Raw genomic sequence first — 22,346 nt, 5'->3', positions numbered from 1 at the left:
TCTTCTTGGATGGCTTGTAGTGGATCTTCTGGATCAAAATAGTGGAGGCTGAATCCTCTTTTGTAAATGGATGCTGGAGGGTCTCACGTCCTGCTTGATCGAAGGACCACAACCATTCTTTTATAGGCATTCATGGGAATATCAGCTTACAAAACCACACATGACATTTATGTAACTGACTCGGTCTCTGCACATATTTGCAACCATAGCACTACTAAATGATGCGTCAATCTCGTCATTATATAAACACATCAAATGGGAGAAAAATATTAAATAATAACCATGGATATACAGAACATTGTGTGAAAGCCCACGTTGAAAACAACAATGTCCCGTTTGGGTGACACACACATGGATAACTGCTTATCACAACCTTACAAGCTCAAAATTGGTCACTATATGGTAAGGTATGTTGAAACAATCTCACACACTATCAATCGAACATAAGACTGTACAACTTTACTAAAATTTCATGCAGCTAAATCAAAACAATCATATATACTATTTCGATAAATAACATAGATCAACTATGGAAGTGTAGCATGGAAGTTTTACAATATGTGATTTGAAGTAAAAAATTCCAACTGGTCCTTCTTATGGAGATCAATACTCGAAATGGATAAACTTGAAAAAACTTTCACTTCTGTGTAACTATATACATCAATACATTTAAAAGCATCAAATACAAACTCCCACTTAAATTCATAGTTCTTCACAAGGGAGAACTCTAATATGCGCAGTATTATCTAGAAATGTCATAGGCAGTAAGCCTTTGGTAAGCGGATCTGCAATCATGGAGTTTGTCCCAACATGCTATGTAGACATCTTTCCATTCTGAATTATCTTCATAACAAGTACGTACATGATGCCTACATGTTAAGACTTGCTCAGGCTCCTATTGTTATTGGATGCTAACACAACTGACTTATTGTAACAATATATTGTGAGGTCTTTCAATCCCACTCAGACTTCACGTCCAGCGACAAAATTCTTCACCCATAATCCTTGTTTAGATGCCTGGTACATGGCAATGTATTCTGCTGCCATGGTGGAAGACGCTATTAGTGTTTTTTTAGCACCCCTCCACGATATAGCTCCTCTAGCAAGCAAAAATATGTATCATGAGGTGGATCTTATTGAATCTTGGCATCCAGCAAAGTCAGAATCAAAATACTCAATGATCTCCAAATTATCTGACTTCTTGTAAGTTAGCATGCTGATGCAGGACGACGACAGACAGCGGAGGTGGGCAGAGGGCGTGCAAATGACGACAACGGGTCGTCGTAATGGAGAGGAGGAAGATTTGCCGTCCGAGCGGTGGCGGGGCGATAACGCGGCGGCGCCGAAGACACCAGGGATGAAAATGAAACTCTTTCCAAAATTCACCAACCGTTCACGCCAAGGGAGGGGGCTTTTATAACCCTCTCCCTTGAGAGATTTGAGATTACAATAAAAAAAACTGGAAACTACTAAAAGAAAGAAAAGAAAAATAAAAGGGGATAAGCGGAAGTTTATCTTGTTAAGGGGGGGGGGGGTCCCCTGTCGTTCCTCACCACATGCAGTCCTTAGTTCTTTGCAAATAGTGTATGATCCTTTTCACTGCTATCCAGTGATCCATTCCTGGATTGCTCAAGTATCTGTCCACCATCCCAAGTATGTATGCAATATATGGATGCATACAAACCATGGTATACATCATACTTACAATTGCCAACACATATGGAGTTTTCTACCATTTTTCAGCTTCAAAATCATTTTTAGGGCATTGACTGAGAGAAAACTTATCTCCTTTAGCAACAGGGGTGTTTACTGATTTGCAATTTTGCATGCCAGATATTTTGAGTATTTCTAGTTGTAGGCCTTTGTGACAACGGTGAATCAGTATGCCTAGAAGAAAGGAGACTTTGGCAAGATCCTTCATCTCAAAATTACTTGATAAGAAAGAATTGGTTTCACACAACAGCCCTATATTATTAGAGGCAAACAAAATATCATCTACTTAAAAATTAGAAATATATATTACTCCCACTGAACTTGTGGTATACACATTCATCAACTTTATTCATTTCAAACCCATATGAGATGATGACTTTATGGAATTTTTGATACCCTTGACGGGAAGGTTGTTTGAGCCCGTAGATGGATTTAATTATTTTCCAATCCATTTTCTAGAATCTCCTTATACAAAGTTTTCTAGTTGCATTATGTATATTGTTTCCTCCGTGCCCACATTAAGAAAGCAGTCTTCACATCCACTTAATGGAGCTCAAGGTCATAATGTGCATCTAGTGCCATTATTATACTAAAAGAGTCCTTTGAATACACGATAGCTAAAATGTCTTTGTAATTAATGTGTTCTCTTTGAGTAAATTATCGTTTAACAAGACATGCCTTATATAGCTCCATATTAGCATTTGAATCCCTTTTGGTTTTAAATATCCATTTACAACCAATGGATATTTAAAGGCTTTGCACCTTCAGGCAATGGGACGATATCCCAAACGTGATTGTCTCTAATGGACTTAATTTCCTGATTCATGGCCTCAATCCACTTTTGAGACTGTGTACTTTACATGGTGCTTTGAAATTGATTGGATCATCTTTCTTAATCAACATGGCTTATTCATGTTCTTGGAGATAACAAAGAATCACCTGAAATTGCAGACTTCCTTTCTCTTGTGGATCCCCGTGGCATCGATTATTGAGGTCGTTGAGTTTCTTATTATGGGATTGAAGCTTGATGAATATATTCTTGATTCAGAATCGTTGTTTCTAAATATAAAGTAGTACTTGATCATAAGTATTGTTAGAAAAAGTTTGAGGTATTCACAAATAATCCTCTTCAAATTCAATATTTCTATCCTTATCTCCCCCACGAACTCATCATCCTCAAAGAATATTGCATTCCCGTCTCAAATATAAGTTTAGTAGTAAGACTGTAAAATTTATAACCCCTTGTTCTTTCAGGATATCCAACAAACTAGCAACTAACTGTTCGAGAGTCAAGTTTCCTCTCATTAGGTTTGTACGCTCGTGCCTCAGCCAGACACCCCAAATTTTTAAATGCTTAGACTTGGCTTTCTACCTGTCCAAAGTTCATTAGGAGTCCTTTGAGTTGCCTTAGTTTAAACATTGTTTAGAATGTAAGCTTCCACCTTTAGTGATTCTCCCAAATTAGTTCAGATCAATAAGTTTGATTAATCATACTTATCATCATGTGTTTTAGTGTTCTATTTTGTCTTTCAGCAACACCATTCGTGCTGAGAGCTCATGGCATAGTGTATTCTATAGCGTAGCAAAAGGCCCTGGATATTGTTATGCTGATCCATAATTCCTGCCATGGTATTTTCATAATTCTCATGGATTTTCATAATCCATAATTCCTGCCATGCTGACTCATAATTCTCCACCACGGTAAGAATAGATGGCTTTTATTCTTTTGGCAAGTTGATATTCAACACCAGCTTTGTAACTTGAAAACGTAAATTTCTTGAGATTTCTCATGGATGTAATACAAGCATCCATATCGGGCTTAATCATGTATGAATATGATAACATATTGTTGACAATTCAATATGTCGTATGGGAAGGCCCACAAATGTCAGAATGTATCAATTCTAAGATATCTGAAACTCGATTGGAACCTGATCTCCTTAGGTTTATTTGTTTCTCCTTTATGCATTTGACACATGTCAAAATCTTTAAAATATAAAAAATTGAAAATTATTTCTGAAGCAAGCGTAGCCCAACTTTTTATGCCATAAAGACAATGAATTCTCATTACATAATTTGTGTTTCGTACCAGAAGACTAATTTGTAATGACTGGTCTAATAAAGTTGTGATAGTGTCGACTAAAAATGATAAAAGTCTGATTCAAATGCAAATGATAAAAAATATTTAACTTTAACTTGAAGACACCAATAGTATCGACTTCCATCGATTTCCCATCACCTTGATAGATGAGTCATTCATCTTCATTCGTCTTGCGATGATTGAGGTAGCCCCACAATAATACAGTTATGTGAGTAGTAGCACCAGAATCTACGCACCATGTGTGTATTGGTACCTTTATGAATAAACAAGGGAAGAATGTGTACCTTTTTTCTTGTTCCAAGCAATATAAATAGCACATTATTTCTTCGCATGTCCACGATGCGTGCAAAATAATCAAGCATATTCCTTATTTTGTTTCTTTTAAGGCGGATCATCAGCAGCTTGGTTTCCATTGTGATTTCTTTTGTCCTTGAATTTCCTTTGGAGGCAACAGTGAGGTGAGCAATTTCACAGTATTAAGACTTCAATCTCTCCTCTTCTTGCACACAATACGAGATAAGTTCATTGAGAGACCAATGATCCATTTGGCAGTTATACCTCACACTGAACTGACTTAATCGTGTACGAAGAGAATTGAGAGCCATATGGACAATAGATTCTCCAGGTAGTTCCAAACGCAGAGTGATGGGGGACCATCATGCCAACCGAGACACAGGACGACATCAACCACGCCATGCAGCTCGTCTCAATGTCTACAACCCAGCTTCAAATAGACGTCCTAACTATGGGCCTGGACATTGTTTCTATTTCCATGTATTTTAGTTTTTCTTTTTGAATTGTTGGATGGGGCTTTGTGTTTGGGCCTGGTCTATGGTCATCTTCATTATTTGTTTTGATGTACACTAATGGGGAATCTCTCATCCTGAGACGGTTCCCCTCGTTCGCAGCAATTGGGCATCCTCCCTACCCTATATAGGGGGAGCCATGCCCAAGGAACCCTCTTGGAAATTAATTGGAATTTTCATCAATTGGGCTCACGCCTCCCCCCTTTTGGATGTCTACCATTTACTGTTTTCTATATCGTATATCAAGGGAGAATTTATCTGCACATTGCCAGTTTCATTATGAGGGGAACACTCCGTGGAAGAAACACACGTCTTTGTACTCTCACTGGTTGTCATCTCATATATTTGGAGCGCTCAAGAATTCACCCTCCAATAATTGTTCGGCCTGCAAGAAGATTCTTCAAGACGTGTTATCGATCGCCCAAGACTTGCCACCCTCACGACAGTTTTGGTTCTGCCTCGTTTCTGACCAAGGATACAATTAGTGGGCTGTTACATTCCAAGATCATGTTTCTTTAACCCTGCGCGGTGATCTTGAAATCCGAATCAGTAGTAACCTTCTCGCCACTACCCTGTGCCCTGCGCCGATCCAAAGCTTCTGCGTTGTGGCCAATCTCCGATTGTCGTCGTCATGCCCTGAGCCCGCACTCATCAGCACTCGCTAGGTGCCCACATGCGTCCACATCTTGTGTTCTCCTGTATTTGCACGCCGACGCCCACACATCTAGGTGCCCGTCTCTTCCTCGCATTGTGCCTCACTACACTCTCTCATCCGTGCGCCACACATATCCACGCGTTCGCACGCCCCCCTACCCCGCGCACTCACGCGCCCGCGCGCCCGCACGCCTCACAGAATGATAGTGATCCCCTTGCACGCCCCTGCTAGTGATGCGCCATGCATGCCCTCGCCAGTCGCTCGTCGGTCCCCGATATGGCAGCCATGCAACCTCGCTTGCAGACTTAGTCAGCACACTACATCCAAATACTAGAGATTCCTTGTTTCAGTATGTGGATCTGCAACTCCACTCAGGTTCTACTCTTTCCCCTTTTCTATCAGTATCATTACTTTCTATAGTGCAGTCTCTTGCTATTTTTTTCTCTATCGGTTAAAATGACGACTTTATATGATTATCCACTCTCGGTTGCAGATAAGGTTTATTGTGGTTATGAACAAATTCGAATGACTGAGGACATCATGGACACCACTTGGTCATCATGCCCCTCACGTCTTAGGTGTCTAGTGATCTCACTAGGTCATCAGGAATTTGGCCATAACCGTACAGTCTCGAAGTCTCAATTGGTCTTCTCTTATTCAAAAGTTGTCCTTTGTAATTCTCACTAAATATACTAAAATTACCCAGTCGTCTATCATTTCCTACATTTTCCATTATCGTTTTGTTGTAACATGAACCCTCCTATCCTTGTGCTCATCGTGTTACACCATATAGCCTTAAGCTTGGAACAAATGTGAAACATTTTAATAATGTAGCCTCTTATGTTGCATTTACCTTTAGACCTCATGGGAGTTAGGCGATTCATAAGGGTACTAATCTCAGCTCTATCACTCTTCTAGTACCTCTTTTCAAGCTCTTGAAGAAAAACTTCAGCTTCAGTTGCCACTTCAGCTAGTGTATCCCTCAAGGATCCAGGAATTCTGCACTTTATGACGGTCAAACTCATGCAATTTGATGTTTCCCATTTATCGTAGACATTCTTTTCCTCAACCGAGGAAGAGTCTTTAATGCCATTTGGTTGATCATTTCCCAATGTATAGTCAAGGCTCATTGCACTGATAAAATGTGTCACAAATTCCATCCAATCTTAAAATTAGAGCACTTGAGCATCAGAATGGAATTTACATACGTGCAAATATTCGAAAATGAATTTGAGCCAAAAAAAGGAATTAGAATTACTCATATAAAAACAAAAAATAGCTAGGAATAATTCAAAAAACAATGGTATTACCCATCCCAAGAGATCTAGTACAGCATCATTACTCATCGTTGGATGATATATAGTTTTGTAAGTGATCATCTTGGCGCAACAATCAAATTGAACAATAAAAGGGACATTCAAGAGCCTTCCTTTGAGCCGTCTCAACAAATTTAAGTTAATAGTCAACAAATTTACTACTACTGATGTGAGTGTTATTTGGCCAGATACTCATTTTCTTCTGGACCAACAAATATTCACATAAATAACATCACATGTGCATCTTGGTATTATGAACAGACACATTCATAGGCAGAGTTTGTCGTTTCGACATCTCAATTTTAAGTCTGTTTTTCATCACTAAATACCAGACCAATACTAGATTTGTAATTAGCCATTTGTGCACGCATTTCCGCCAAAGACCTATTTTACTTTTGGCCAATTAGTGTATGTATAAATATAGGGTAATTTACAATGGAATGGATATCATGATAACAATAATTCTCATTCACCAATCCAACATATCCAAATCATCAAGCAGATAATGAAAATAGAAATTGAGTTATTGAATTGAATTCAGAAAGGAAATTTGGTTATTTTGAATAAATCAGGAAAATAAAATTAATGAGAATATGACGAGTTATGCATATTGAGCTACCCGTTTTTAATATTTCTCTATTCCTTAATGGGACTTCCGCTCGTCCAGGTATTTGGACTTAATGAGCATGCATACTACCATTTTAGAATATGGGTTTCCAAAAGAATGAAAATGCAAGCCATACAATATTTTTAAGATAAAACTTGCGTATAGGGGCATTTTTAAAGTTTAGATTCGGGGTGGTGGTGACTTTCAACGACCTATGTATTTGATCAGAGTGAGCGATTCCTTAAAGTGAACATCCCTCTTTTCGTTTCTTTTTTTTAATTCATGGCTGTCGCTTTACGCGTTCGCTTACTGCAACACCTGGTCTCTTAAAGTGACCATGCACAACTTTTTTTTCTTCCTCGTCAGGTGACGATTGTGAAAAACCAATGCCTTCTCACGCAACTCGGCGATGAACTTTCCCTGCCATCTTGCTCCCATCAGCTTTCGGCCCCTGCCATCGCCACAGCCGTTCTGGACGGTATTCGACCTTCATGGCATGCATCAAATTCGTGTTTCATCTTCAATACCCAAGAACTTAAAGAGCATGAAAGCCCATAATCGTTCATGTTTCATAACATTTGAAAGCATGCCGATGTGATATAATCATCACGCATCCAAAAAACAATTTCGATGTAAATAGTTGACTGAACGTAAGGCACTGGAATTAACGCGGAGTGAATTCTATCAACCTAGCTCTCATACCAATCAATTAAAAAATCGTCAATGGAAGCGTACCGGAGCCTATCTTCTTGGATGGCTTGGAGTGGATATTCTAGATCAAAGAAGTGTAGACTGAGTCATCTTCTGCAAATGGGCGCTGTAGGGTCTCACATATAGTGCTGGGACGGAAAAAATAAGCTTGTCCAAGGGTTTGGACGAAATTCAGGACAAAAATTCGTCCTGAGGACTAACCGAACAGGACGGTTTTCATCCTGTGGAATGAAACACCATTCGTCCGTATGTTTTGGATGATGGCCGGACAGCTTTGGACGAAAAACTGCCGGATTCACATCTGACGATTGAGGTGTAGCCACGTGTCCTCGATATGACAACTTGCTTCAAAGTCCATGTATTTTTACGCGCGTGCTGACACTGCTCAGAAACAATTATACATATGCCCCTTTGCATTCTCCCTCCTCCATATTTCCCTAAAAACCTTAGATAAATCTATATTAGTATATTAAAAATATAAAACGGGTTTTTTTTCCGTGACAAGGGACGGGACAAAAAATCGTCCCCAGAGGACTGGACGGGACGATTTTCGTGCTGTAGGAAGAAAAAATCGTCCCGTCCCTCATCCCTGCACTGTATCCGGACGTCGGACGGGTCGAAATTCGTCCCGTCCTGTCAATCGTCCACATCCGGAACTATAGTCTAAAGGTCTGCTTTATCCAGGGACCATAACCATTGTTTATAGGCCTTAAAGGGCATATCAGTTTACAAAACCACCCATTACTGTTATGTAATTGACCCGGTTTATACACATATATGCAACCTAGCATAAGAAATGATGCCTTTATCCCATCCTCATAAAACTAAATCAAATGGGAAAAATGTATTCAATGATAACCATGGATATAGAGTACATTGTGTGTAAGCCCGCATAGAGATCCAACAAGGGTTATTCAAGTGGACCAGAAACAAGAACACCGACAAAAAAACAAGAATAGTTCTCCGTCCCTTCATCTTATCCCTCACCTTGTTTCAATGATTATGCTGCTTTCTTTATAGGTCCCTTTTTTCACTCCATTCTTCCTTGCGAATCATGAACGTATATGGTTAGTCGTGGAATAAAGAAGGAGCGGAAATGGGTGGAGAGACGTAAATCGAACCTACATCGTAAAAAATGCGAGTCTAGTCAGGATGCAGCGATAAGAATAATGCGAGGAAAATATTTGTGCACGTGGGTTATAGGGCGAGTGACTGAAATGGGTAGATAGAGAAAATAAGGGGAAGATACACGCACGAGGTAGACGCAAAGAGAGGCTGAGGTATAGATTTTAAGAAGGGACCAGGGATCGAATCAAATCGAATTTATTTCAGTTGATCACATGACTTGGTCGAGCAGAGCGGAATTCGATCAAGAAATTCGATATATTCATGTTCAGTAATTGAAATCCATCGACACTCTATTCGAATTTCTCCAACGAAACTGCACAGTTATGAGAACTCTCTCTCTCAGTCTCGCTCGCTCTTTCTTTCTCATGCAAGCTCGCTCCCTCGTTCTAACTATCTCGCTCTCTCTCTTCTTCTCGCTTTCTTGCTTTCTCTCTCTGGATCTCTCTGTCTGGCTCTCTCTCTCTCGCTCGCTCTGCCTTTGCTACCCTCTATCTCTCTTGCGCTTCTCTCTTTGGTTTGACCTAGTATGCATAGTTATTTTTTAATTCCTCGACCAGTTAAATGAAATCCGATCCAATCCGGGCTGTTGGAATCGAATCGGATCAGCTTATCCAATCCTAACTTTGGGTCGTATTAATTTACTCGATGGAACCCGAACAGACCCGATTTATGCCTCAGTTGATTTCATGCCCGAACTTTCGAGGTTCCGATTCGGTCAAAGAGATCGATAACCGTTGGTCTGAAAGAACAAGTCAATGAAGAAGTAGCGGAAAACCAGGGTAAAGTCAAGTGACAAAATGAGCGTCGAGTGCGGAGATATGTAGTTAGAGCGAATATCGGAACTCCGCTGTTGATAGTTCAGAGAAGAGGACATATAAATAGATTTCGGAAACGAACTGAATCGAACTATCGAAGATTCTACTCGGAACAGAGCAAAAAAAAGAGAGACGAAGAGAGAGAGAGAGAGAGAGAGAGAGAGAGAGAGAGAGAGAGAGAGAGAGAGGGGTACAATGGCGTCGACGACCTCACCCTGCGCGGCGTGCAAGTTCCTGAGGAGAAAGTGCGTGACGGGGTGCGTGTTTGCGCCATACTTCCCGCAGGAAAAGATGGATAAATTCGTCATGGTGCACCGGGTGTTCGGCGCCAGCAACGTGGCCAGGATCTTGAACGAAATCACACCGGAAAACAGGCCAGACGCCGTTAAATCCCTATGCAAAGAGGCCAAGATCCATACCAAGGACCCCGTCCACGGCTGCTCCGGCTGCATTCGAGCTCTCCAGGGCGAACTTTTGTGTATCTATCAAAAAATTGGCGTCGTGCAAGCGGAGATCAACGCCATACTCAACCCTGAAAGCGCCCCGCCCCCGCCTCCACGCAGCGCGCATGTCCCGACGGCCCTCTACGCGGCATGGGGCGTGATGCAAGAGATGGGCTTCCCGCCCCTTAACCCGGGTTCGTTGGACAGTCTTCCTTCGCTCTCTGATATCCTGAAAAACCAAGGCTCTCCCGCGGCCATGGCCGCCAGCATTCCGGAAAACGGTTCAACAGACGATGATATCATGAGTTATTTCAACGATTCTGCTTTAACGGTCGCCGGAGTTCCGCACAACTGTCCGGCATCGATTGATAGCATCAGATACAACGAGGATCCTGCAAACATGATCGGCATCGCTCCCGAGAACCATCCAACGGAGGACGAAACCGAGGGATACGACAGCGATCTTCTTACCATGCTGGCCAGCACCTCAGAAGACTATCCAACGGGGGATGATGTCGCAAAATACATCGTTGATCCCGCGGCCATGGACGCTGGTGTTCCCGAAGACCATCCAACGGCGCCCGATTTATCGGTTTATACCGACGATCCTGATATCATGGTCGCCAGCGTTCCGCAGAATCATCCGATGCGGAGTGATGTCCTGAGATATAACGGCGATCCAAATGCCACGTTCGTCAGCGTTCAGTACAATCATCCGCAACCAGCTGATGTCGTAAGATACTATGGCGATCCCATTACCATGGTCAACAGCATTCTGTATAATCCTCCTTATTAACCTTTTGCTGCTGTAGTCGAACAATAAATACTGGATTGCAATTTATTTGATCTCTGGCTTTTTGGTAATGGCTTGCTAATTTTCTGGGCAGATGCACTGATGTCAGGTTAGAATGTCGCTCGTAAATATAATCCCGGCTCCCTCTGTTAGCTTTAAGGAGTATAATGACTTCTCTTGATATATCCTGCGTTGTTACTGACGCCGGAGAAAGTCATAATTGAAGACTCATAATTTAGAGAAGCTGTTTTTTTGTAAATACAAAAAAAATCATATTCCGCGGATTGGAATTTTTTTTCAAAATTTGATTGTAAAGTTTATTTGAAAAGTCGCCTATAAATGTCCAATTTTGCATGATATGTGTATGATGAATAGAAGTGCAGTTCTTTCGTTTCTACATATTTTTCTTACTGGATTGCATTCTCTGTCATATTTTTCTTTTATCTGTGCAAAAAGCAAGAAGAGAGCCGTGTTCTCCTAGAAGCGGTACTAGGGCAGGAGAGAGTCTGGAGAAACCTGTAAGTGAGGTTCGTCTGTGAATCGTGGTGGGATGGCCAGATGAAGAGCGGAGGATACCTCAGGAGGAAAGGTGAGGTCCTTCGCGAATGATATTTTTTCTTCGCTTTCTCCCACTGTCTATTCACTCTCCCCCTTTCTCCTTCTCGTTATAGCCCTCTCACTCCTTTTATCTTTCACACTCACTTGCTCTTTCTCTCCCACTCTAAATCTTTGACTCATTGAGTCTTTCACTCGCCCTTCTAATCACTTTCTACCCCCTTCCCACAGTCTCTCCCTTTATCGCTCTCACCACCTTCCTCAATAACACTCTCAATGTTTCTCTCACTCTCTCATTCTCTCCCTCGGTAACTCTCGCTCTCTCACTCTTTGGCACTGTCGCTCTCTCCGTCTGTCACTCTCTTCCTTTCTTACTCTGATTCTCTCAATGTCTCAATCTCTACCCCCTCACTGCTGTATTGTCTCCAGCTCTTTCTCTTACACACTCACTCTTCCTCTCTAACTCTCGCACTTTGTCGTCCTGTCACACTCTCGCTCTCTTGTTCTCCCCACTAAATACTAAGCTATTTTCCTTGGCCTTTTTCTGCTTAGCTCACTCTCTCATTGTCTCCCTCTAATTTTCTCCCTCTTTAACCCTCTCATATATCCAGTATCTCAATATCTCATTCGCTCTCTGATTCACTCACAATCTTACTTCTGTACTTCCACATTCTCATACTCTCTCTCATTTCCCGCGTTTTTACTTCTTCCTACACTCAATTTTCTCCCTCTCACTCACTCATTGGTTCACTATCTCCTTCTCTCATTCGATCACAATGTTACCCTTTAATTCTATACCTCGCTCACTCTCTCACGCTATTTAACACTTACTTTTCCTCTTCCGCTTGCCCTCTCACATCCTGCTTCACTCTCTCACGCTCCCTCACATTTTTTTTCCGTCAGCCTCGGAAATAAGACCTGCTTCGACCCAATGTAGTTAGGTAAAGACCAGGTATTATCTAATTTTACTTAACTGCATGATATTTAATTTGAGCTATAAACTCCATTTGCTGACACTATTCAATGATTTATATTATATTGTTGATTTAAATATGAAGGGCACTGAGGTTTGTCAGAATAGAAACCATCACCTGCATTGGAGTACTTCTCCAAAACTAGTAATTTCCAATGATAAACGCAAACTATTGCAAAAAAAGAGGGGTTGTGGTGAAACTCGACAAGAGTGGTAGTAGAATGACGGTGTAAACAAGAAAACAAAATTTTAATATTAAACTTCATATGGGTTAAAAATCTCTAGTGTTTTCAAACTTGTATTTTTGTATTTTTTTCAAGGTACCAAAATTTACAGGTAAAACTACTAACTGATGAAACGACAAATGTTGGCAATAAATATAGTGCAACCATGCAGTGTCTTTGTTTCAATCCAGACTTAACTAACAGTATTTATAAAAAATTTCACTCATGTCCTCTAAAATTAATATTTGATAAGCAAGTGGTCAATCAAAAGAGAGGCATAAATTTAATTTCAGAATTTTTCATAAATGTTGGAATGAAAGAAGTGAGTTCAAGATGGATAAATAAAATTTATGCAGTACTTGAGATTTTGGGATAACGTGTATAAGTTTCTATGATCTAAACTGAAACAGAAGTACAAAAAAACACTAAAAAATTATGGACTAATTTTTTCTACTTTTAATTTACACCAGAAATCTAAACATAATACATTTATACCCGAACTAATATAAACAAAATACATTGTAATTGGGGGTTTTTAATATTTTTTAAATGCTGAAATTTGTAAAAACTTGTAATATTAATTGTTGGAATTTTTCTGATTTTTCAAAGATAGAAAAAAATATCTCAACTACATACGTTAGTTTGGCCATTCAAACCTGTTTGAACCGGTCAGGTTGCTATAAGATTACTTGAAAATTTGTTTAAATTCTTGAGAAAGTAACTCCTTCTGCCAGAAGGACGCAGCGCTGTGCACGCGTACGATTGGATGGGAAGGAATGACCTGGGTGTACGCGAGCTGACGTGCAGAGCAGACCACCGCAAAATAGTATGGGCAGACTGTGTGGATATAAGAAAGGTGGTTCGCAAATTATAAAAATTGAACTGTTTTGGATTTTAAAGAGAGACTATGTTGATGACGATGGAATCTAGAAAGGGAAAAGGAATGATTTGAGAGAAAGAGAAGGGTGGATCTTGGAGAGAAAAAACTAATCAAATGAATAGATATAGAGGAAAAGCAAAGATATGGTGTAGGAGGAGTTTGAAGAATAATTTTAACGTGAAACTGCTTGAGCTTTTTTACAAAAGTCTGGGAAACAAATGAGAGGTATGGATCAAGTTATTTTACTCTAAAGTTTGGATTATTATATTTCTACACGACCAGGTATTTTTTATTGCAAACAAGAGATGAGATTGAATGAAAACTTCAACAGACTTACATCAAGGGGGTTCAACAACCTGAATTCTGAAATATGCCTTGTCCTTCTGCCAAGCCACTTGCTAGAGCACGTCTGCAATGGTTGAAAATGAGGGATAAAAATTTATTGATATATATAGATAATTACTAAAATACACCTTTTGGACATTTCCAATTCTCTTTCCTTGCCATTTGCCCTCCTTTTCTCCATTAGTTTCGAGCATTGCCATTTTGCATCTTCTTTCCTTTGTATGTTTTTTAAAGCCCAGAAAGCAGGTGAGGTCGTAACTAAGCTCCATCTAATTGTTCTTTTGAAGGCTGATTACACCATTAATCATTTCAAGCCCATTTGTAGAATCAATGTGCTCCCAATAAATTATCCAAGTCCTTAGAGTTATATCTTCTCATCCCTGTAAATGTCTATACAATTTATGAATATAATAACCCATCAGTAATACGACTGTTTGAGATCAAAGAAGTCAGTGAGACTAGTTAAAAATAGTCATAATGTGCAGAGATTGGAATTCATAGCTGATTCAGAAATATTCAGTAAATCCAAATAATATCATGATAAATTAACGATGAATAATACCAAGTTTATCTAAAATTAATTAAAATAACCATGCATTTTTATGTTATCACACCTCCAACTGTGATTTTAGTGCATTAAATTGACTACACACGGGAACTCTGGGAACGATTTCACAGTGCTTGACAAGTAGTTGGATTTTTTCAAGGTATATATGCGGTTAATGTATTAAATAGGAAAATTATTAATACACCCGAATGTAACCTCATTGAATAGGTAAATTATTAACTGTTAATATATCCAAATTCGTCCCTGATTTACATCTTTTATTAGTTAGATGTGTTTGTTATAACAATGAAAAATCATTGGACTAATAGAGCAATTGTTAATGTTTTGAGATGATTTTTTGAAGGATTATGGCTTGAACTTAACCAACCAATCTCATCCGCCACTATGGTATATGTGCTTTATTAAGCTGCATAATGAGGCTTAAGAGGGCTACGTAATCATGTTTCACCATGGCTTCTATTAAATGTTTTATCCAATAAATACATGTTACATATTTTTAAGTATTTACGGGGCTATAAGATGACATTATAGGATGACAATGAAAGCAAAAATAACATTAATAACATCAAAATTTCACTTGGAAACATTTATCATATGCTTCTAAGCATTTTCTGTTACAGGTGCAGCTCCAGTATAACTATTTCATTACAAATGGCACTTATGATGTTAGTTGGGCATGTAAATACAAATTATATCGTCAAGGAAACTCCTCCAGCTAAAGCCTTACCTATTTGTGATATTATGAATGTTGTTTTAGAGTCATACAATTGCATTCTGCGCGGGATCTACTATTTGATGGGTGTATCGACTATTAGTCAACCAATTGCATTTTGCAATTGATGCATTGGAGAACCCTTGTGAAGCCATCACTGGATTAGCATTTAGCACTGAGCAAACAATGTGCCTAACAAGTAGATGTATTACAACAAGGGTGAATTGGTAGTTAATATGCCTTAGAAATGAAAGACAAATTGGTTATCCAAGAACAAAGCTTGAGTACATAAATGAAGATGAAAAGTATTTCGTTGTCAATATTCTTGTTCAGCTTATTTACATATTTACCAGCTCATCAACCGGAAACAAATAAAAAATATGGAAGATGCACCTAATACAACTGTAAAATGATCAAACATGTCGACTGAACTGGTGACATCCCGCAAAAGAAGGAAGATACAATATTAAAATCTAGTGCAGCAGTTGTGGATGATAACCTCAATGAATGGTTCATTGGTTATTAAGGATTTGATCTTTCCCATTTATCATAGATATTCTATTCCTCAACCGAGGAAGAGTCTTTGATGCCCTTTGGTTAATCTTTTCTCAATGTATTGTCGAGGTCCCTTGCACTGAGTTAAAGCGTCACAAATTCCTCTCATTTCTTAAATTTAGAGCCACTACGCATCAGAATGGAATTTACATTCGTGCAAATATTCTAACGGAATTTGGCCCTAAATAATGAATTAAACATAATCACATAAAAGCGAAAAATAACTAGGCATAATTAGAAAAACAAATGGCATTTCCCATCTCAAAAGATCTAGTACAACGTCACTACTCATCCTTGGATGATATATTGTATTGTAAGGGTTCCTCTTGGCGCAATATTCAATTTTAACAGTAAAAGTGGCATTCAAAGGGCCTTCCTTTGGGCTGACTCAATGGGGTCATTTGAAATTAATAATCATCAATTTTACTCTTACTGGTGAGAGTGTTATTTAACAAGATAATCATTTTCTTTTGGGCCAACAAATAATCCCATAAATAACATCACATATGTGTCTTAGTATTATAAATAGACACACTTTTATAATCAGATATTACAATTTCAAAATCTCAAATAAAAATTTATTTTCTACAGTAAATACCCAACGAATGCCACAATTTTAATTAGCCATTTGTGCCCTCGATTCAGCCAAACACCTATTTTCCTTTGGGGCAAGAAGTGTCTGCATGAATATAAGGTACATTATAATCTTAAATTATATTATATACACTGAAATGGGTATCATGTATACAATAATTCTCATTCACCAATTTCAACATATCTAATTCAACAAGCAGTAATGCAAATAGAAATTGCATGGTAGAAATGAAACAAATATAAAAAAATGGTTCTTTTTCATAAATGAAAGAATTAAAATTGATGAGAATATGAGGAGTTACGCATATTGAGCTACCCATTTTTAATAATTATCTATCCTTTAATGGGCCTTTTCACTCACTCAGGTTTTTGGAATAAGTGGGCGATCATACTGGCATTTCATTGTACTGGGCTTTCAAAAAAAATGAAAATAGAGCCCATATATTGGGACTTTCAATGACTGTTGTGTTCGACCTGAGTAAGTGGTTCCTGAAAGTAATCTAAAGTAAATGCCCCCCTTTTTCTTTTCTTTTTTAATTTCACGCATGTTGCTTTAAGCGACTGCTCACTTCAACGGCTTGTCAAACTGACTTGGGTGAAAGGTCGCTTAATGTTACCATACACCACCTTTTTTCTTCTTCTTCTTCGGGTGACCAGTGACGATTGTGAAAACCGTAGCCTTCTCATGCAACTCAGCAGTGAAGTTTCACCTCCATCCTGTTGTCATCAGCTTTCGGCCAGTACCGTGGTCGGGGCCGTTCCAGACAGAATGCCACCTTCATGGCATGCATCAAATTCGTGTTTCATCTTTAATACCCAAGTACTTAGAAAGCACGGAAGCCAATAATCGTTCATCCTTCAGAACATTTAAAAGCATGCCATTGTCATCTGACCACCACACATCCAAAAGACAATTTCAATGTAAATATCTGAAAAAAAAAAACATAAGGGACTGGGATTATTTCAGAGTGAATTCTATCACTCTGGCTCTGATACTGATTGTTAGAAAACTTGTAAATGGAAGCGTACCAAAGCCCTTCTTCTTGGATGCCTTGGAGTGGATTTTCTAGATCAAAGCACTAGAGACTGAATCATCCTCTGCTAATGGGGACTACAAGGTCTCACGTATCGTGCAGGGACGCAGACGGGATGATTTTTTTGTCTCGTCCATGTAGTGAGTAATAGGCTCTGGTTGTTCGCCATTCAAGAATTCTTGTTTAGGCAGTTCATATCATCCATACATAGTGTTTTGATCTAATATTTAAATTCTTCCATGTTTCAGCAGTAGGATATTGGTCCATGGAGCTAAGGTCAAAAATATGGAATAAACAAGTGTTTCCATGACTCTACTGCCTGGTCAATTCTGTTCCACTTAATCTCTTTTTCATGGCCACATATCTTTACAGCTAAGGAATGGGAAATATTTTTCCTGTTACATGAATCAAATGTTTCATTTCATCCGGGAAAAGCCATCTCTTTCTCAACAATGCCTTTGTCATTTGATCCAATAGCCTTCCGTTAGATAGGAACAGATTTGATAAATACTGATAACTCTCGGATAGAGTATTAGAACAGAAAGATCTATTATAAGAAAAAAATGCCCCGTCCAAGGGTTTGATAAATTTGAAACAGAAATTCATCTGAGGACCTCCTGACGGGACAGTTTTCATCCCCTATGATGAAAAAACAGTCCGTTCGGAGGTCTCGGACCATGGACGGACGATTCTGGAAGAAACAAAGCCAGATTCACATCCGACGGTCCATCGTCCAGGTCCGGGATGATTTGGAACGATCTGGAACTATAGTCTCACGTCCTGTTTGATCAAGGGACAAGAATCATTCTTTTATAGGCCTTCGTGGGCAAATCAGATTACAAAACCACCTATCACGGTTATGTAACTGACCTGGTTTATACACATATATGTAGGGTTTGACAGTCCCGGTCCGGTCCGTACTTTTAGCAAGGACCTAAGCCTTACCTAAGGATCGGTTTGGTTCCGGTCCGGTCTCGTCAGGTCCCGGTCCAGTTCCCGTCCAGTCATGTTGACAAGTCAAAGTCGAAGAACAAAAAGTCAGGATAAAAAAATGGTATGGACTTCTCATCAAAGGGAAAGTTTGTTCCAAAGTCACTTATGAAGCCCATCTTTAAAAATGAAAATAAGAATAAAATGAAAATAGAAGAAGAAAATAAGGTTGAAAGAAGAATAATTGAACAATAAAAGAAGAGTTAAAGAAGAAGAAAGGAAGATCAAAAAGAAGAAGGTAAAGAAACATAGTGAGAAATAAGAAAATCAGGAGAAAGAGGAAGAAGGAAATAGTAGGAAAAAGGTAACGAAGAAGAAAAAATAAAAGAAGACTTGAAAAGGAGAATAATAAGAAGAATAAAATAATAAGAAAAGAAGATGGAAAGAACATGGAAAGAAGAATACAAAAAGAAGAGAAGAATAATAAAAGGAGGAGAAAAAGAAAGCAAAAGAAGAACTGATGATGAAAAGAAGAATAAAATAAAAAGAGAGGAAGCCTAAAAAAATGAAGAAAACTTGACAGAGTAGAGTGTAGAGTGGAGAAACTTAACATAGCTTGAAATACAATGAAACAAACTTGACAGAGGTGGAGGGGAGAAAAAAAACAAGGTTAAACTAAACTTCTCAAGATAGAGAGCAAGAAAGAGGGACTCAAAGAGTGGGAGAGAGAGAACGTGAGAGGGAGAGAGCGAGCGCGTGAGAGAGAATGAGAGAGAGAGAAGAGTGTGTGCGAGAGAGAGAGAGAACGGGAGAAAGAGAGAGAGAGAGAGAGAGAGTGCGAGAGAGAGAGAGCGTGCGAGAGAGAGAGAGAGAACGCAGGAGAGAGAGAGAGAGCGGGAGAGAGAGAGAGAACGGGAGAGAGAGAGAGAGAGCAGGAGAGAGAGAGGGCGGGAGAGAGAGAGCGGGAGAGAGAGAGAGCGTGCGAGAGAGAGAGAACGGGAGAGAGAAAGAGAGAACAGGAGAGAGAGAGAACGGGAGAGAGAGAGAGCGGGAGTGAGAGCGAGCGGGCGAGAGAGAGCGGGAGAGCGAGAGTGTGAGAGAGAGAGAGAACGCGAGAGAGAGAACGTGCGAGAGAGAGAACGCGAGAGAGAGAACGTGCGAGAGAGAGAACGCGAGAGAGAGAGCGTGCGAGAGAGAGAACGCGAGAGAGAGAGCAAGCGTGCGAGAGAGAACGGGAGAGCGAGAGTGAGAGAGAGAGAGCGTGCGAGAGAGAGAACGGGAGTGAGAGCGAGCGTGCGAGAGAGAACGGGAGAGCGAGAGTGTGAGAGAGAGAAAGAAAGCGAGAGACGGAGGGAGAGAGAAAGCAAGGGAGAGAGAGGGGGGGCCCGGGGGGAGTACTGGGGACGCGACCAGGCAGGGGAACAAGATCGGTGGAGGGGAAGCAGGGTTTTTTTATTTTTTTATTTTAATCCGGCCCGGTCCGGTTTGACCCTCGGACCGGATCCGGCCCGACGGGCCAGTCCACCCTAAAATGGTGGATCGGCGGTCCCGGTTCGGTCCGGTCCGACCGGTCCCCGGTCCAAAATGTCAAACCCTACCTATAGGCAACCATATCAATAAGAATTGATGCCTTTATCCCGTCCTAATAAAACCATGTCAAATGGGATAAATATATTCAATAATAATCATTTATATACTAGACATTGTTTGTAAGCCCACACTGAAATCCAACAAGGGCTGTTCAAGTGGACGAGAAACAAGAACACCGACAAAAAAACAAGAATAGTTCTCCGCCCCTTCATCTTATTCCTCTCCTTGATTCAATGATACTGCGGACGCTCTTCTCTCGCACTGATCTCTTTAGATGTCTCTTTCTCACTCCATTCTTCCTTGCGAATTATGTACTTATATGGTTAGTCGTGGAATAAAGGAACGAAAATGGGTGGAGAGACGTAAATCGAACCTACATCGTAAAAAATGGGAGAAGTCTATTAAGGATGCAGCAATAAGCATAATGCGATGAAATATTTGTACACACGGGTTATAGGGCGAGAGACTGAAATGGGAAGATAGAGAAAATAAGGGGGAAGATACACGCACGAATTAGAGGGAAAGAGAGGTTGATGTATAGATTTTTACAAGGGACCAGGGGTCGAATCGAATCGGATCTATTTCAGTGGGACGAATGATACTATCGAACAGATAGGAATTCGATCTAGATATTTTATATATTCATATTCAGTAATAGAAGTCCATCGACACTCTATTCGAACTTCTCCATCGAAATTAAACAGTTATGAGAACGCGCTCTCTCAGTTTCGCTCGCTTTTTCTCGCTCATGCTCGCTCGCTCCCTCGTTCTAACTATCTCGCTCTCTCTCTTCTTCTCTCTTTCTTGCTTTCTCTCTCTGGGTCTCTCTGTCTGGCTCTCTCTTTCGCGCTCGCTCTGCCTTTGCTACCCTCTATCTCTCTTGCGCTTCTCTCTTTGGTTTGATCTAGTATGCATAGTTATTTTTTAATTCCTCGACCAGTTCAATGAAATCCGATCCAAGCCGGGCTGTTGGAATCGAATCGGATCAGCTTATCCAATCCTAACTTTGGGTCGTATTAATTTACTCGATGGAACCCGAACAGACCCGATTTATGCCTCAGTTGATTTCATGCCCGAACTTTCGAGGTTCCGATTCGGTCAAAGAGATCGATAACCGTTGGTCTGAAAGAACAAGTCAATGAAGAAGTAGCGGAAAACCAGGGTAAAGTCAAGTGACAAAATGAGCGTCGAGTGCGGAGATATGTAGTTAGAGCGAATATCGGAACTCCGCTGTTGATAGTTCAGAGAAGAGGACATATAAATAGATTTCGGAAACGAACTGAATCGAACTATCGAAGATTCTACTCGGAACAGAGCAAAAAAAAGAGAGAGAGAGAGAGAGAGAGAGAGAGAGAGAGAGAGAGAGAGAGAGAGAGAGAGGGAGAGAGGGGTACAATGGCGTCGACGACCTCACCCTGCGCGGCGTGCAAGTTCCTGAGGAGAAAGTGCGTGACGGGGTGCGTGTTTGCGCCATACTTCCCGCAGGAAAAGATGGATAAATTCGTCATGGTGCACCGGGTGTTCGGCGCCAGCAACGTGGCCAGGATCTTGAACGAAATCACACCGGAAAACAGGCCAGACGCCGTTAAATCCCTATGCAAAGAGGCCAAGATCCATACCAAGGACCCCGTCCACGGCTGCTCCGGCTGCATTCGAGCTCTCCAGGGCTGCAAAAAACAAGAAGAGAGCCGTGTTCTCCTAGAAGCGGTACTTGGGAAGGAGATAGTCTAGAGCAACCTGTAAGTGAGGTCGTCTGTGAATCGTGGTGGGATGCCCAGATGAAGGGCGGAGTATGCCTTAACAGGAAAGGTAAGGTCCGTCGTCACTGAAATGTTTTTCTTCGCTTCCCCCACTCTGTCCTCTCATTCTCCACCTTTCTCCGTCTCATTATATCTTTTCACTCCTTTTATCTCCCACACTCACTTGCTATTTCTCTTCTACTCTAAATCTTTGACTCCTTCAGTCTTCCACTCGCCCTTCTAATCACTTCCTATCCCTTTCTCTCACTCTTTCCCTTTATCGCTCTCACCACCTCCCTCTATAACACTCTCAATGTTTCTCTCACTATCTCATTCTCTCCCTCGGTAACTCTCGCTCTCTCACTCTTTTGCATTCTCCCTGTCTCCTTTTGTCGCTCGCTTCCTTTCTTACTCTGATTCTTTACATGTCTCAAACTCTAGCCCCTCACTGTTGTTTTGTCTCCCTCTCTTGCTCTCGTATTAGCTGCCTCTAAATCACCTTATATATATTTCTTTTACTCTATCATTAACTCGTTATCTCTTCCTCTCTTTGACTCTA

General features: G+C 40.4%; 1 protein-coding gene and 1 pseudogene across 1 annotated transcript; both read left to right on the top strand.

Annotated features, from left to right (window-relative positions):
• Positions 1 to 9,997: 9,997 nt before the first annotated feature.
• Positions 9,998 to 11,091, top strand: LOC144701413 (uncharacterized). Its single transcript, XM_078573230.1, has one exon. It carries the CDS (start codon positions 10,048 to 10,050, stop codon positions 11,089 to 11,091), a length of 1,044 nt encoding a protein of 347 aa, XP_078429356.1. The 5' UTR covers positions 9,998 to 10,047.
• Positions 11,092 to 21,443: 10,352 nt separating this feature from the next.
• Positions 21,444 to 21,779, top strand: LOC144701412 (LOB domain-containing protein 25 pseudogene; annotated as a pseudogene).
• The last annotated feature ends 567 nt before the right edge of the window (positions 21,780 to 22,346 follow it).

Source organism: Wolffia australiana, chromosome 3, assembly GCF_029677425.1.
Source record: "Wolffia australiana isolate 7733 chromosome 3, ASM2967742v1".
Classification (NCBI taxonomy): domain Eukaryota; kingdom Viridiplantae; phylum Streptophyta; class Magnoliopsida; order Alismatales; family Araceae; genus Wolffia; species Wolffia australiana.
This window is presented reverse-complemented; position numbering and strand designations above follow the sequence as displayed.

Coding starts and splice junctions, on each gene's coding strand:
- LOC144701413 (XM_078573230.1), top strand. CDS start 10,048: ATGGCGTCGACGACCTCACCCTGCGCGGCGTGCAAGTTCCTGAGGAGA.